Source organism: Puma concolor, chromosome B3 (genome assembly GCF_028749965.1).
Source record: "Puma concolor isolate L17-30 chromosome B3, mPumCon1.1.hap2, whole genome shotgun sequence".
NCBI lineage: Eukaryota > Metazoa > Chordata > Mammalia > Carnivora > Felidae > Puma > Puma concolor.
In genome coordinates this window covers 30,685,378-30,699,948 of record NC_141672.1, presented here as the reverse complement: position 1 = coordinate 30,699,948, position 14,571 = coordinate 30,685,378, and the positions used below count along the sequence as shown (strand labels likewise).

The following is a 14,571-nucleotide window of genomic DNA, read 5'->3' as shown; positions in this document are numbered from 1 at the left end:
GGGGGAAAGCAGGAGTGTCTTTAGAAGTCTCCCTGCTTTGCTGAGATGCTTTTTCCCTCTATTCTTAGCTCTTCGCCCCTCGATTACAGAGGCACTACTCTCTGGTTTTGTTAGCCATATTAAGACCTGGCCAGGAAATACTCCCCATGTGCTGAGGAGACCCTCTCCTCCATAGGGACCCTTTGTTCCATATTTCTGAGTGTCTTCCATATGTCCCCTGGCCAGTGCCCACCAGGTGCCTCTGCTTCTAGTCCTGCTGCTCAGAGCTTGGGGGTTTCCCAGGCGTCTGTTGGGGATGTAGCTAATTTCTTTTCAGATGGCCCTGGAATCGTAAGTGGTTCCCAATCAGGTGACACCAGTTCAGCCCATCTGCTTCATACCTTCCAAAAATTCCTCAGTTTTATCACCCGCTGATGGCCAATGTCTGTGCCTCTACATACTGCGGATTTGTTTGTTTTCTTTTTAATTATATTTTACTGAACTCCAGACTCTTGCCTGTCCCTTCTGCCTGGACCACTTCCTCAGAACCTCTCATGGCTGGTTTCACTTCTCAGTCAGCATGGGTGTCCCTTCATCAGAAAGGTCTTCTGTGATCAGTCACCCCGAGTGATCACCCCATCCATCCAGCTCTTCTCCACCACATCCTCCCCCTGGTTCTCTTTCTAGTTAGGACTTAACTAGGACTATGTCTGACACATAGTAGGCATCCAAAACACATAAGTTGGATGGAAGACAGATGAAGGAGTGACTATTTCTCTGATCATTTCATTGGTATTTGGGAATTGGGGAGGTAGGTACATAAACATAATTCACCATAAGGACACTGGGATTTCCCCCTTCTTTCTGTAAAGACAGCAACAAAGTATGTGATCATTCAGGGAAGTGGTGGTCACCTGACCTGTTAGTTTATCCCAACCTGTCAGCACTTTGTCCCCAAGGGAATGCTATCTGCTCCTACAACTAGTACTCTGGTTCTGGTCTTATCGCTTAGGTTTCTACTCTAATCAGAATGCCTAAGACACCTAAGGCATTCTGTGTACATTCAAGCAGAGAGTCAAGTGATTTAGATACAAGTGAAAATAAAGAGAAGCTGTGAGGCCCTTTCTTATCCCAGCAGGACATTCCTACCCACTCAGATAGATGCAGGCAGTGGTTAGGAACCTACCTTTGGAGAAGCACAGAGTCTGGGATCAGTGCCAACATCCTGCTTCAGCCTAGAGATGGTTCCTGCTCATGACACAAAGCCTTAAGATAACCAGTAGAATAATCAAAGGTCATTTTTTCCCAGTTTCAGCTTAATTCAATAAATATGAATTGAGAACTTACTGTGTGCTCAATTCCAAATAAGAAGTTCTGTCAAGACTCAAATGTAGCAAGGTGCCTTAAACATGCCCTCCCATCTCCCAGACCGAGGATTCCTTCTCCTCTGGCAAAGGACATTGATAAGTCATTTGGGCATAAAATCAGGCTCTGAGGGCAGAGTTGTTGGCAGAGACTCAAACAACAAGGGGCAGGGCCTGTGACGTAAGGCAATGAGAAGAACGTATTTGTTGTATTTTTTATTCCTGAGAGGGGAGACCTAAGCACAGTGAAAAGGAGGGAAGAGCAGAGTGATGGGAGAGACCAGGCTTCTGTGCAGGGCCAGGAAGAGCCCTAAGACCACAGCGTCCAAGGAATATCAAGTATGTGATGTTTTTTAATGTCTGCTGCTGGCTGGTGCAATATGTACCCCCTTCTCAAGACCCTTGAATCTCAGCAAAGGCTTCTACCCTCCCGAACATCTCATGGGAAGGAGTTTTGGGGTGAAGATGGGTAGAGGCTTAAGGAAGAGTGAAGGCAGCAGGTAAGAAAGCAGGACTCTCCTTGGGAGCTCAAGTTAGTCTGAGGCAGGCTTTGATTTCCACTGGGCCTGGGCAAAGGGCTGCAGGCAGGCTCATTACAGTGTCCAGGACAGACAAAATCTGCGTTCTACAGAGTTCAGCATACTCTCTCTGCCAAGTGGAGGTTACAGACGGCCCAGTGGAAGACAGCAACAGGACTTAACAAAATAAGTGGCAAGATGATGTAGGATAGGGCATGAATAATAGAAAATTGTGCTTTAATCCTTTTTCCTTCCCAGACAAGCTATTAGATCTAGAAATCCAAGGATGAGAAAGCATCTATTCAGAGGGCAATTAAAGACTACCCTTTTAAGGATGAGCAAACTACACCTCAAGTCTATCTGATGGAAATTCTGAGAAGTCAAGTTTAAAGAAAAGAGTGGTAACCAGGGCTCATCATGGAAGAAAAATCAGCCAAAAGTTGCCGGGTTGCAGTTGGAGAGAACTCTGTAGTCTAATTTTTTTTTTTAATGTTTATTTATTTTTGAGAGAGAGAGAAAGAGACAGAGCATAAGAGGGGGAGGGGCAGAGAGAGAGGGAGACACAGAATCAGAGGCAGGCTCCAGGCTCTGAGCCATCAGCACAGATCCCGATGCGGGGCTCAAACTCACAAACTGAGAGATCATGACCTGAGCTGGTCGGACGCTTAACCAACTGAGCCACCCAGGTGCCCCGAGAACTCTGTAGTCTAAATACCATCAGGAGAGTGTCTCAGGGAGGTCTCTCAGAAATATTTCTGGTCATGTCATTAACCAGATAGTGGATCTAACAAAAACGTGGCATTGCCAGAATTGTGGTTCATAATTTACTCTCTCCGCATGGTTTAGCTTTCTCTCTCTGCTGGGCATGAGTGAAGAGCTACAAGGAAACTGGTTTATCCTGCTTGGCCATAGTATCCGATACCAGCCTGCCTGATCTGCTGAGTAGCAGCAACTGTCCCCAAGCTTCCTGTGCCCAGCAAGTCTGATAGAACTATTAGTCCAGGGTATTAGTCAAGTTTCTTCTCTGTGGTGGCCAGCCTCCAAATATGGCCCCATCCATGCCTTTCTTCATCTTATGCGTGGGTCACTTCTTACATCAAGATGGGATAGGTCCCTACTTTTTCACATGGGCTGGTGTTGGTGCCTAATTTGACCAATAGAGTGTGGCAGAAGTAACATTCTGAGAACAGGTCATAAAGTAGCTCCGTGTCTCCTATCACAGTCATTCAAAACATTTGCTCCTGAGATACTCCTTCTTAGAACCCATTGGCCATGCTGTGAGAATGCCAGGCCACTGAAGAGGTCATGTCATCAACAGCCCCAGCTGAGCTCCTAGCCAACAACCAGTATCAACTGCCATGTGATGAGTTATCTTGAATGTGCAGCCCAATTGAGCCTTTCAGTGACCCCACCCCCAACTTCCAGCTATAACTACTTGAGAGACCCCACGTGCAAATCACCTGGCTGAGCCCCAGTCAACCCAGAGGACAGAGAAAGAATAATCAATCACTGTTTTAAGCCAGAGTTTTAGGATGATTTGTCACAGAACAATACATACCTGGACCACTCCCCATCAGAGTACTCAGGACCCTCAGGCTACTCTAGGGGCATAAAATAAAATTGCCATCATTCTTTCAATAGCCTTGACCCTAAAATGGCATCCTTGGATATTTGCTCTTTAAGGAACTGTCCTTTGTTTCATAATTTCTCTAAAGACTCAAAAGTCTTTTCAAGATGGCTTATGTATTTCCCCAAATCTTAGTTTAGACCTCAAATGAGGGAAATGTAGTGGAAGGCAAGGTAGTAGGAAAAAAAGAACAGGCTTTAGAAATAGGCAGGCCCATGTACCGATTCCAGACTGTGTGGCTTTGGGAAATCTAACCTCTCTTGATCTCTGGACACCTGAATACAAATATCCACCTCCCTGGCATATATTGAGATTGAATATAGATGGCTGCTTCCTCTGAACCTGGCTTTCTCGTTCTCAATGTGGGAGATCTCTACCATGCTCTTAGGTTGGGGGATCAGCTGGAATGAAAGATGGACTCCCTTGGAGAGCCACCTGTCTTTGCTCTATATTGGTTTGGGCTGCCCAGTGGGATGTAAGAATTTGGTAAGAATCAGTGAGCACAGAGCACCAATTAAAGAAAAGACATCCAGCTAGCAATTAGAAAATCCCATCAGGATAAGGACACATCACTCACATCACTATACACATTTTCTTATTGATTTCCGCTTAGTGTTGAACACTTGCTGTGTGAAAATGCTATGGTGAATACAAAGATGCAGGAGACATGGTCTCTGCCCTCAAAGGGCTCACAAGGCAGCTGGAGAGACAGTGACATACCCTTGAAAGGCTAAATGATGATGCAAATGTATGTCATAAGGAAGCATCTCAAAACAATGGTTGGAAACAAAGGGGCTGTGAGTTCCATGAATTACTCGTTTGAGGTGGGCCGAGGGAAAGTTATTGTTCCAGTCACCTGGAGACGTTTTAATTTTCAAAATTATTTTATAACCAGAGCCCATTCAGTGGTAGCAACGTGTTCGAATCTGATCTTGAACCTTAAAGAGGATGATGCTTGGAAATACCCAAGTGATGCAAGAAACACACATTGAAAGAAGCTGAACCAAGAAGCTCTTAATAGAACAGATCCCAATAACCACATGTACTAGGGGGAAAAGGAGCAGATGTGGAGCCTCCACATGTAGAAGGAGGATTGTGAATAATGGATAGTTGAGGGAACCCAGATGTTGAATACTGTCACCCCAAAATGCATACCCGTCCCAGAACCTCCGAATATGATTTTATTTGAAAATAAGGCTATTTCAGATGCAGGCAGTTAAGAGGAGCTCAAACTGGAGTAGGTGGGCTCCTAATCCAGGATGCCTGGTATCTTTACAGAAAGAGAAAACAGACACAGACACACATGCACAGAGTGCATGCCACATGAAGATAAACACACAGGGAGAGCACCACGTGAAGACGGAGGCAGCGATTGGAGTGACGGAGGCAAGAATCCCCAAGTATTTCTGGCAACATCAGAAGCTGAGAGAAAAACACGAAACAAATTCTCCTCTAGTGCCTTCAGAGAGAAAGCCTGGCCCTGCCAACACCTTTGATTTTAGACTCCGAGCCTCCAGAAGTATGAGAGAATAAATTTCTGTTATTTTAAGGCACCCAGTTTGTTGGTACTTTCTTATGGCCACCCTAGGAAACTACGGTATCCGGGTGCCCTCTCTATAGACCACCTTATTTCTGCTGAAGTCTGACCTTGCAGCTCTCTGGATGTCCTCATCTCTGTCCTATGTCTCTGATGACGCATCTAACATGACAGTCCAAGCCTCCTAGCCTGCCCCCAAAACGACCTTTCTCCCACCCATGATACCACCAAGTAACCTGGTAGAATGAAAGTGGACCCGCTGCTTGGGTACCAGAAAATGGTGACACTAGCCGTGTGTATACATGAGGCAGTCACTACAAAAATGGAGTGACTTTCTACACCCAGCTCTTGGGGAACAGCTTTCCATCAGGGTGAAGCTTCCACCAGCGCTACAAGTTTGGCAGGCAAAGAGCAAATGGTGGAGCCCGTTCCAGCTCACAGCATGACCCCGGCAGAAAGAGGCAATGTGCCTCGGTTCTCTGGGACTCACATCTGCTGCTAGCCTCAACCTCAGGGGACTTCTCCATAAACAGTAGTTTCTGTCCCCTGGCAAGCTAGCAAGCGTGATGGGTTCTGTGGCTTGAGTTCGAGAGAATCCAGGCTCTGTCTTCTTGTCTTGTTGTAAAAGGCCCGGCCTGGAACTTTGGAAGAGATGTTTCACAGAAGTCCCCAGGCTTGACCGGATGGGCTTGGTCCTTCCACGGTGACCCTGCTGGGCTAAGCCTGGTGGTACAGAGTTGTGCACAAGATTCTCCCAAGCCCCAAGCATACAATCTCAGAGTTGGAAGACGCTCCTGCTGGTGATTATGCCTAGCAGTGCAGAAATAGAAGGGTTGGGCTTGAGTCACTTCGGTCCAGAGCTACGCCTTCCAATACAGTAGTCATAGCTACATGTGGCCACTGAAGTGTGAACTTTAATGATTTAAAGTGAAATATAATTTAAAATTCAGTTCGCCAGATCAATACTCCTCAAAGTTTGGTGTTTTTTTTTTAATTTTTATTTTTGAGAGGAAGAGAGAGAGAGAGAGAGAGCATGTGTGAGTGGGAGAGGGGCAGAGACAGAGGGGGAGACAGAGGATCCGTAGCAGGGTCTGTGCTGACATCAGCGAGCCCGATGTGGGGCTTGAACTCATGAACTGCAAGATCATGACCTGAGGTTGGACCTGAAGTTGGACGCTCAACTGAGGGAGCCGCCCAGGTGCCCTGCTCCTTAAAGTTGAATGAGCGCTTAAGTCACCCAGAGATCTTGTTGGGCTGGGGATTCTGAATCCACACGCCTGAGGTGCGGCCTGAGATTCCACTGCTGGTCCACAGACCACTCCTTGAGTGGGCGGTTATAGCATGCGGCTTGCGAACTAGGACCCTATTGCTGCCTGAAGGGTCAGGCGGATAAATACACAAGTGAACTGCAAATGGAAAGACAGAGCTGAAGGAAATGGTCTGAGGAAGATCACGTGGTTTGAGGAGGGTCACATGGGCGTGAGTCAGCACAGCGAGGTTAAGAGCTGCACTCTGGAGCCACACCATCCAGACTCGTCTTGACTCCATCACTTCCTAGTGTGTCCCTGGGCAAATGACCGCTAGACCTCAGTTTCTCTATCTGTATAATGGGGACAGTACCAGTACATTTTTCACAGACCAGTAGCGAGGACTCTGTGAGTTAGCAGAGTTAAGACGCTCGAAACAATGCCCAAAACATCAATAAACATGAAGCAGGTGGTTGTTAAATGAACACAACCTTCTGCTTCCAGGCAAGTGACGAGGGTTTATCCCGATGCATTTCTGACCAAGGGTATGTCACTTGGATCTAAATAAGACTAAAAATGGTGGAGTTGAGAGTTGGGCTCTAACTGACCGCCATGGTCCAGAGAAGCCAAATAAATGGGGTTGTTTCATTTCCTGCAGGCAGGAGCCACTTGGCGGATATCCTGGTGAGCCTCACCTAAATGTTGCCCCTTTCAAATGCCTTCTCTCAAGAGACATTCTACTGTTGGCTGATGTTGAGTAAAAGTCTGCAACTGGACTTTGTATAGGTTTTATAGAATCTATCGCTTAAATTTGAGACATTGCCCTTTGTCATGTGTCAGCAAAACAGATTTGAGTTGTTAGAGGGAACAGGACACAGGTTTTTGCCTGGCATTGATCATTATTTAAACCTTTGTTCTCCCCAAAAGCAAAGAGCCCAGCCAGCAGCGAGTCAAGAGATGGGGCTTCTCTTTCGACGAGGTATTGAAGGACCAGGTGGGGCGGGACCAGTTCCTAAGATTCCTGGAGTCTGAATTCAGCTCCGAAAACCTCAGGTAACTCTCTTGAAGTTGGGCGCAGTGTGTACAAAGAAATTTGCAGAATCAGTCTCTCTTTCTGCCTCCCTTTCTCAATGAAATGTGATGGTTCAAACTCAAAGTCCAGCTAATCTGTCTAAGGTTGAAATGGAGAAGGACAAGCTTGATGCATCACTTTGGTATCACCATGCTAGCACTTTCCAAAACCAACATTTTTGTTCTTTAAATGCAAACATTTGTTCAGGTTATCGGAAACATGCCTGCAATAATAAGTAAATGATCAAATGGGTTTTATGACACCGTGCATTAACTAAAACCAGAAAACCGTAGAGCTTCAGAGTGGAAAGGCACCTCAGAGAACCTCTCCTTCAAAACTTCTCAGTCTGGGGTCCTGAATACTCGACAAGCTAACCGGAAAACAAGAGACATCCCTGAGCTCACTTCAGAATTTCAAAAAGCCAAAGTAAATACCACTCAATACCTGGTGACATATCTGTAAAAACTAATTAAAATATGCTTTTCCTTTTGGGGGGGAATTCTATCAACTCCATGTCATGTTTGCTCTGGTCACCTGCCACCAGTGAGAACATCTGATCATTTCCGTTGGTCTCCAGCTAATCAAGATGAGGGGAAATGTATTGATGTATTAATCATAGCTGTTCAGTGGAAGAAAAAAACCAAAACTTTCAAAACATGAGGTCCATTGGGGGGGGGGGGAAAGGGAGAGCATTCAAAGGGAAAGGGTTTGTTGTCATGAAAAGTCTGGGAACTTGTGGTTTATTCAGGCTTCTGCTGTATCAGATGTAGACACAGAAGCCTATGGAAAAGGTGACTGGTGTAAGACCCCTGAGTGATATTAGCAAACTGGTGGCTTCTCAGATGGACATCTCAGGGTTTTTCTCTTGGCACCAGCTTCTTTTTTATACGCTAGGTTAATTCCCATCTTCCAAGCGTTGCTATTTTCTAGCAAGGGTGGTTTTATTAATTTTTTTCTTATTTTTTAACTTTAAAAAGTAAGGGAGCTACTGTGGGCAAAGGACTGCTCGTTCTAGGGTTAATGTGCAAAGTCCATGTTATTTATTTGGTAATAGAGACCATATCAGCCCCATAAATCAACCACGCAGTCTTTATCCCACACCTATGCTGCATCAAGCCCAGCAAGAGTCTGCCGGGGGATGCAGAAAAGTCAAGATGCATGATCCTCACCCGCAGGGATCTTGTAGGCCCTTGACGAAAAAGCACAAGAGACTATTAAATCATTAAATGACTGTAAATGAGAATAAACACTAAGAACTGTTTTAGAAGTGTTTTTTTTCAAAAAAGGGAGGAATGAATGTAAGCCAGAGTAGGCCAATCATAAGCTGGTCTTTGAAAAACACACAGGATACTGATAGACAAAAAAGAAGGAAGGAGAGTATTCTACGCAGGAAGACCCAACGAGCAAAGGTGTGGCAGTGGGAGTCTCCCATGTCACACAGATGCCAGTTAACTGTATGTATCTATGCCTTTCTAGGCGGCCAGGTGCCTGTTGTAAAAACAGACTAAGGCTGCATATCTGATTCTAGGTCAGGACACAGGATTTCTTTCCTTATGCTGAGGCATTATTCTAAACACACTTCAGAGCTTCGCTTCAATTCCTAGTCAAGCATTTGAACAGAAAGCTTGACTTCTAAACCTCCTCATTATGGTGGGTTCAGACCAGCCTCCCAGGCCATAAATGGAGGTGGGTCCTGATTAGGAAGCCACCCCCTCTATGGCCAGCATGGTGCCCTCAGACAGCCTCTCTGTGCCCTAGCTCAGCCCCAGGACCCACCCGGAGCTTGGTCCCCATGAACCACCCCTGGGAGACTATTTCTCTTTGTCATCTCTGTCCCACGCAGGTCCCCAACATAAAATGGTATAGAGGTCTCCTTTACCTATTTCTTAGCCCATGAGTGGCCTTATGACCCCCTGCCACCTGCACCATTCTGAGTGGGAGCATCTACTGGCTCAGCACCTCCTGCCCAGTCTGAGTGTAGCCAGGGCCACATATCGGTTCAGACTAGTGTAACGAAAACGCATTACATTTAGGGCCAGGAGTACATGGAGGAGCGTGTCCCCGGCAGGTGCTCAGCACCTCATCCTGCCGTTACCTCTCATGCCTCCGCCAGCTCCTTCCCCCCCGGGCCAGGAGGCTGCATTCAACCCTAGGTGAAAGACTGGGGGGGGGGGGGGCTTGTGAGTGTGCCGGTGACTAATCTACACCCCCAGCATGAATGCATAAATCCACACTTAAAGAGGGTCCCCTCTGATCCATGACAGGAGAGAGGATAAAGAAAATAGAACAGCCAGAGATAAAAAGTACAGCCCAAGAGCTTATAAAATCCTCTCTGGAGGCCCAAGTTCCACTTTTATGATATTCAGCATAATTGGATGTATGGGGGAAAGTTCAGTTTGAAATCACACAACTACTTAGGACTCTTCGGTCATCCATAACCAGGTGGTTTCTCCCCTCCCCTTTGGGCCACAGATTTTGGCTTAGCACCCACCATGACCCAGGGCCCAAGGACTCACAGCTGTCCAGCACAGCCAAGGCACCCTGCAGATGCACCCCCAGCCATGTGAACGGGGCCCCCTAGAGCTGCATAAGGGGCATAACTCAGGGATCCTGCCAGCCCGTTGTGTTGGCCACCTTGGGGGGGTCATCTCTTCCCCCCAGGATCGATCAAACAGCCCAGGCAACAGGCGTCAGAGGATGCGAGGCAAAGAGACCAACCAGAACTCGACTGGATACATTGCAAAGGGCATCTGCATTTTGTCTTCCTGTGCTCCCCTGCATCTCTCTAGCTAGAGGGGTGCTTAGATCATCACATTTTTGCCCGGCACCTGGAGTGCCAGTTAAGTAGGCAAGTGGTTGAATCGGTACCAGAACTTCAGGGTGCAGAACAGAGGAGCCCCAAAGAGACGTAGAAATCACTCTCACAATGTCACCCCGGATCCTTTAAGGAAAAACGATGTCTGTGATAATGTGACGTAAGTTCAAGTCCCTTTATATCTTTTTTTTTTTTTTTTTTTTGGTGAGATGAGGGAGGGGCGTCATCATCAGGGCCTGGAGGGGGCACGGCCAGTGCATTTTGCTGCAGCCAGCGCGGAGTGAGAATGTGTGCTCTCTGGGGCACCCTGCGCTGAGCCCGGGGCTCCATTCAGACAGGGTGGGCCCCTGGAGACAGCTGCTTGCTCGGGGTCTGTGGAATGCACACGGGTTCCCATCCACGAGGCCAGGGCCTCAGGGCTCTGAAGCAATGACTTGGAGTGCATTATCTGACTTTGTCATCCTTCTCCCTTCTCTGTGCATTTTCCCAGAAGGGTGACAGGAGCCCCTTGTCCACTTTTGCCCCCTCCCCATCCCCTCTTCACAAACCTGTGTCCTCCCTGGCTCGACACCCTCTGCCGCACGGCAGGGCAAGAGTTAAAACTCAAAACCCACAGCAAAGAGCGTTCCCCGTACATTTTTTATGAGCTGTAACATCTCCTGAGAGAACGTGGTTGTTCTTCTAACCTGCAGATTGATTATCCCCGTTCCACACAGTGTCAGCTGAAGGGAGAAGCAATTAAAGAGAGCACAGGGGAGTCTCCAGGTTTGCCTGGAGAGCTCCCATCGCCAGTCATGGCCCCGGGTCCTGGGAGGACCTGGGAAGGTTCACGAGACCCAGAGGGACTCACCACTAACCAAACACATGATTAATCGGAACAGGGGTGACTCACATATCGCCATGATAATCTGGGGCACCTCAGCCACTGCCCAGTGAACATAACTCAGCTGCGGTGGTGCTGGTGGAGGTGGCCGTTTGTAGGCCCCGAAGGATTTCTGCCCAACTGGGGAACCAAGTCAAGTTGCATCCATTGTTCCTGAGTCTCTGTTGACCAGCAGAGGGCACAGAAAGCCTTCCTTCGGCATAGAGTTTGCTTTCCTCCGGGAACGAACTAAAAGCTAGATTTTTCTAAGCTGTGAGAATCCTAGTTTATGAAAAAAAAAAATAGGTAAACTGAGACCTGAGGGGCTGCCCGGACGCCCTGGCAAAATGGAGAATGCGGACAGCCATGTGGTTTTCCTGCTTCTGGCCAGCCTCGAGGAGAAAAACCCCACTCCCCGCCAGCACCACGGTCCTGGCGACAGAGGAGGCCACCTGGGGCAGCCCGGGACTGCCCCCCAAGTCCCACCCACGGCTGCCGGGCCCTGTGGCGGCCGAGCCCAGGCTGCCTCCCCACAAAGGCTGGTGTCTGCCCGCATTCCTGAGCCATCAACACAGATCACATGCCAACACACGGGCTGCCTCCCCGCGCTCTGACGACTCCAGCGGAGCAGGACAGATGGTCTCCCTAATACCAGCAAGTCCTCGCGGCCTGCCTGTCAGGACAGCCCTTCTGCTGCAAGCCGTAGAGGCTTAATGCAAGATGTTGGCATCTTCCTCCCGGCTGGTGTCCTCAAGGAGGGGCGCTACCTGCGGGCTTTTGATGGGGCGGAAGCCGCACGGGCCTCCGTGGGCCTCGCATCCGCAGTAGGCGTGTGGCGGGGAGCTCCGTGGCCCCGGCGAGGGGCGTGTGGCCGGGCAGCCGGGGCCCCGGGGCCTGTGGGCTCGCAGATGGCAAACGCAAACCGGAGCCTGCTCTGAATTTCAAATCGACACAGAGGTTCCTCGGAGCCGGGGACGGTATACACGTATGGATGTCGGGATGCTGTTGTGACAGCACTTTGGCCGTCACCTGAGAAGGGTAAGGCGGGTCACCTCCAAAGCAGACAGAAGGCTGAGAGGGTCCCCATGGGTGCAGCAGGGAACACTGCTGGCTAAGGGAATGTCATCTCCTCCTCCTCACCTTCTAGCCTGTTGTCTCTTCTCCTCCTACTTTAAAAAAAAAAAAAAATCTTGGTTTATGACAAAGGGAACCTTTTAACTGTTTGTGTAAAAGTTGGTTACATTTGACTCTGGAATCTCCATTTACACCCACTTTAGACCTTCTCTAGACCCAGCTGAGGGATGTGCAATAATGTGGCTCCCAAATCATCCTGCCAGAGGGACCCTGAGGCCTCAGGAACCACAGGAGCCTGCAGAGCTCAGAAGCTGCTGGGTCCTCAGGGCCTTCCCGGAGCTTGAGAGCTCCTCCTCAAAGCAGATTGGAACAAGGGACAGAAGGTGACAGAAGGTGACGCCCCACGTGACATTGATTGAGGGAGCAGCAAATTGCCTGGGTACCATCCATGTGTGTGAGAGACTGCAGAGTCTGGGAGGGCTGGGAATGATGCTGGCCCAGAGAAGCTGTCTCCAGCAGCAGGGGTTGGGGGTGGGGAGGGGGGGGAATCAGCCCAGAGGCGACTCCCTGAGGGAGCCAGGACTCAGCCCCAGCACGTGGCTGCAAAAGATTCACCCGCTAGCACTCCTTCGAGTCCTTTGAAAAACCCACACCAGCTTCCTTCTTCAGAGCTGGGTTTCCTCAATCTCACCCGCCCATCAAACACTGCCCTGCAGACGAAGAAAACCTATGGGCACTGTCATCACCAGATGACCATTTTCATCTGTAAGTGTTCCGGCCACCTCTTTTCATTCCATGGCAGTCCTGGAGGGTGGGCTGGAGACGCCTAAGGAACCTGAGCCGCAGGGCTGGGACATAGAAGAGCCCCGCTCCCCAGTGGGGTCTCCGGGGCCCCCTGAGCAACCAAGCAGGTTTGCGGTCCCATTAAAACTCCCCCTCCGCCCCTTCGCACTCAGCTCAGAGAACGCTCACTGTTCCCTCCCCAGTAGCCAGAGGACGTGAGCTGCAGAACTGTGGCAGAAAGAAAGGTGGCCGGTGCGGAGGGCCAGGCGATGACGGATGGCAGCAGCAAGAGCCCCTAGCAACTTCTGCCCGGCCTCCCGAGGAGAAAGCCCAGCACTGAACCTGTGGCCACCGCCCTGACCCCTCCGCGGCTCCCACACCCCCCCCCCCAACCCGGGACCTGAAAGCATTTCAGTTGCACCTGGTTGGGAAGTTCTTCAGACCCACATCACATATCTCGCCGCCCACTCCATACCCATTGTACAGATGAGGAAAGAGATGCCTGGAAAGGCACAATTCCAAGACAGCGGCATAGTCAAGATGAGGACAGAACTGTGTCTTCTGATCTTCTAGTCGACTGAGGTCACTAAGCCTCCTTCCCTGCCTCTCGCTCTTCAGGACCAACAAGGAAACCATGAGGGTCTTCTTTGAAGAGATTATTAGAATCCCAAATGGCAAAGCAGGGGAAGAGTTGGACTCCACCCTGCCCCTTGCACACACCTGTCCTTGGGGAAATGGGGCTGTATTACCACAGTTGGCCACTAAGTGGTGCCTTTGGGCCATGCACTTGGCTCCAAAGACAATTCTATGAAGAGAACTAGAAAAACACGCTTAACCTTTAAAAAAAACAAAACGAAACAAAACAAAAAGGAAAAAACAAGTACGTCTTACTTTGGGTGCAATTCCATGACAGATTGAATACACTTTCCACCATGCCGTGGTTCAGCTTCTCCTGTCCCTGCCCTTTCATTGACTTGAGTACATGTGATTCCTGTGGCTGTGGGAACCACATAGCCCGGGGCCTGTCCTCAAGTCTCACTGATGGGGAAACTGTCCTGTCCTGTTCACAAGGCACAAAGTGTGCTACCCAGATCTGGGTACTGCTGCAAGCCCTCCCCAGGGCTGCCTTGGGAACCATCCTCACAACCGGGAGCTGTTGTCCGAGCTTGGTCCTGTTTGCTGCGGCTCTCAGCAGAAAAGAGCTCACACCCAGCACTTCCAATGGCCGCTGCCATGCTGATGCTGAGAAATTCATGAAAGGCACGTATGGAAGCGAGCGAGAGGTTTTTCTTTCCAGTGCTCCCTGGAGACTCTTTTGCCATAGAGGTTCCCCGCGTGTGCCTCTTCAGCTATGTTTCTGATGAGCCCATCTTCAATCCAACAGCCATTTACTGAGCACCTACTATATACTAAGCACCATGCTGGACACTGACCTCACAAACTGGCTCTTTTTCCATCTTTAACATGAATAGCGGGAGCCTTCCAGCTCAGGTCTTCTTTATGATCCTAAGATTCTATCTGCCTCTTGGGATTTCCTTTCTTTTGATGCTGCTAACTGATCCCAAGCAGATATAATAAGGGAAGTCACCTTGTCTGTGTCAGGGCACCTATATAGAGTGCTGGCTCTCAACCAGGGGTGATTTAACCTCCCAGGGGATGTTTGGTAATATGTGGAAACATTTTTGGCTGTCAC

General features: G+C 49.1%; 1 protein-coding gene across 13 annotated transcripts in view; it reads left to right on the top strand.

Annotated features, from left to right (window-relative positions):
• RGS6 (regulator of G protein signaling 6) overlaps nucleotides 1-14,571 on the top strand; it is a 599,839-nt gene that overhangs the window by 544,020 nt on the left and 41,248 nt on the right. For all 13 annotated transcript variants that reach the window (XM_086709359.1, XM_086709357.1, XM_086709358.1 and 10 more), the window contains one exon: nucleotides 7,200-7,325. In XM_086709359.1, the coding sequence (XP_086565485.1) occupies nucleotides 7,200-7,325 (126 nt within the window). The remainder of the gene's footprint in view (nucleotides 1-7,199; nucleotides 7,326-14,571) is intronic.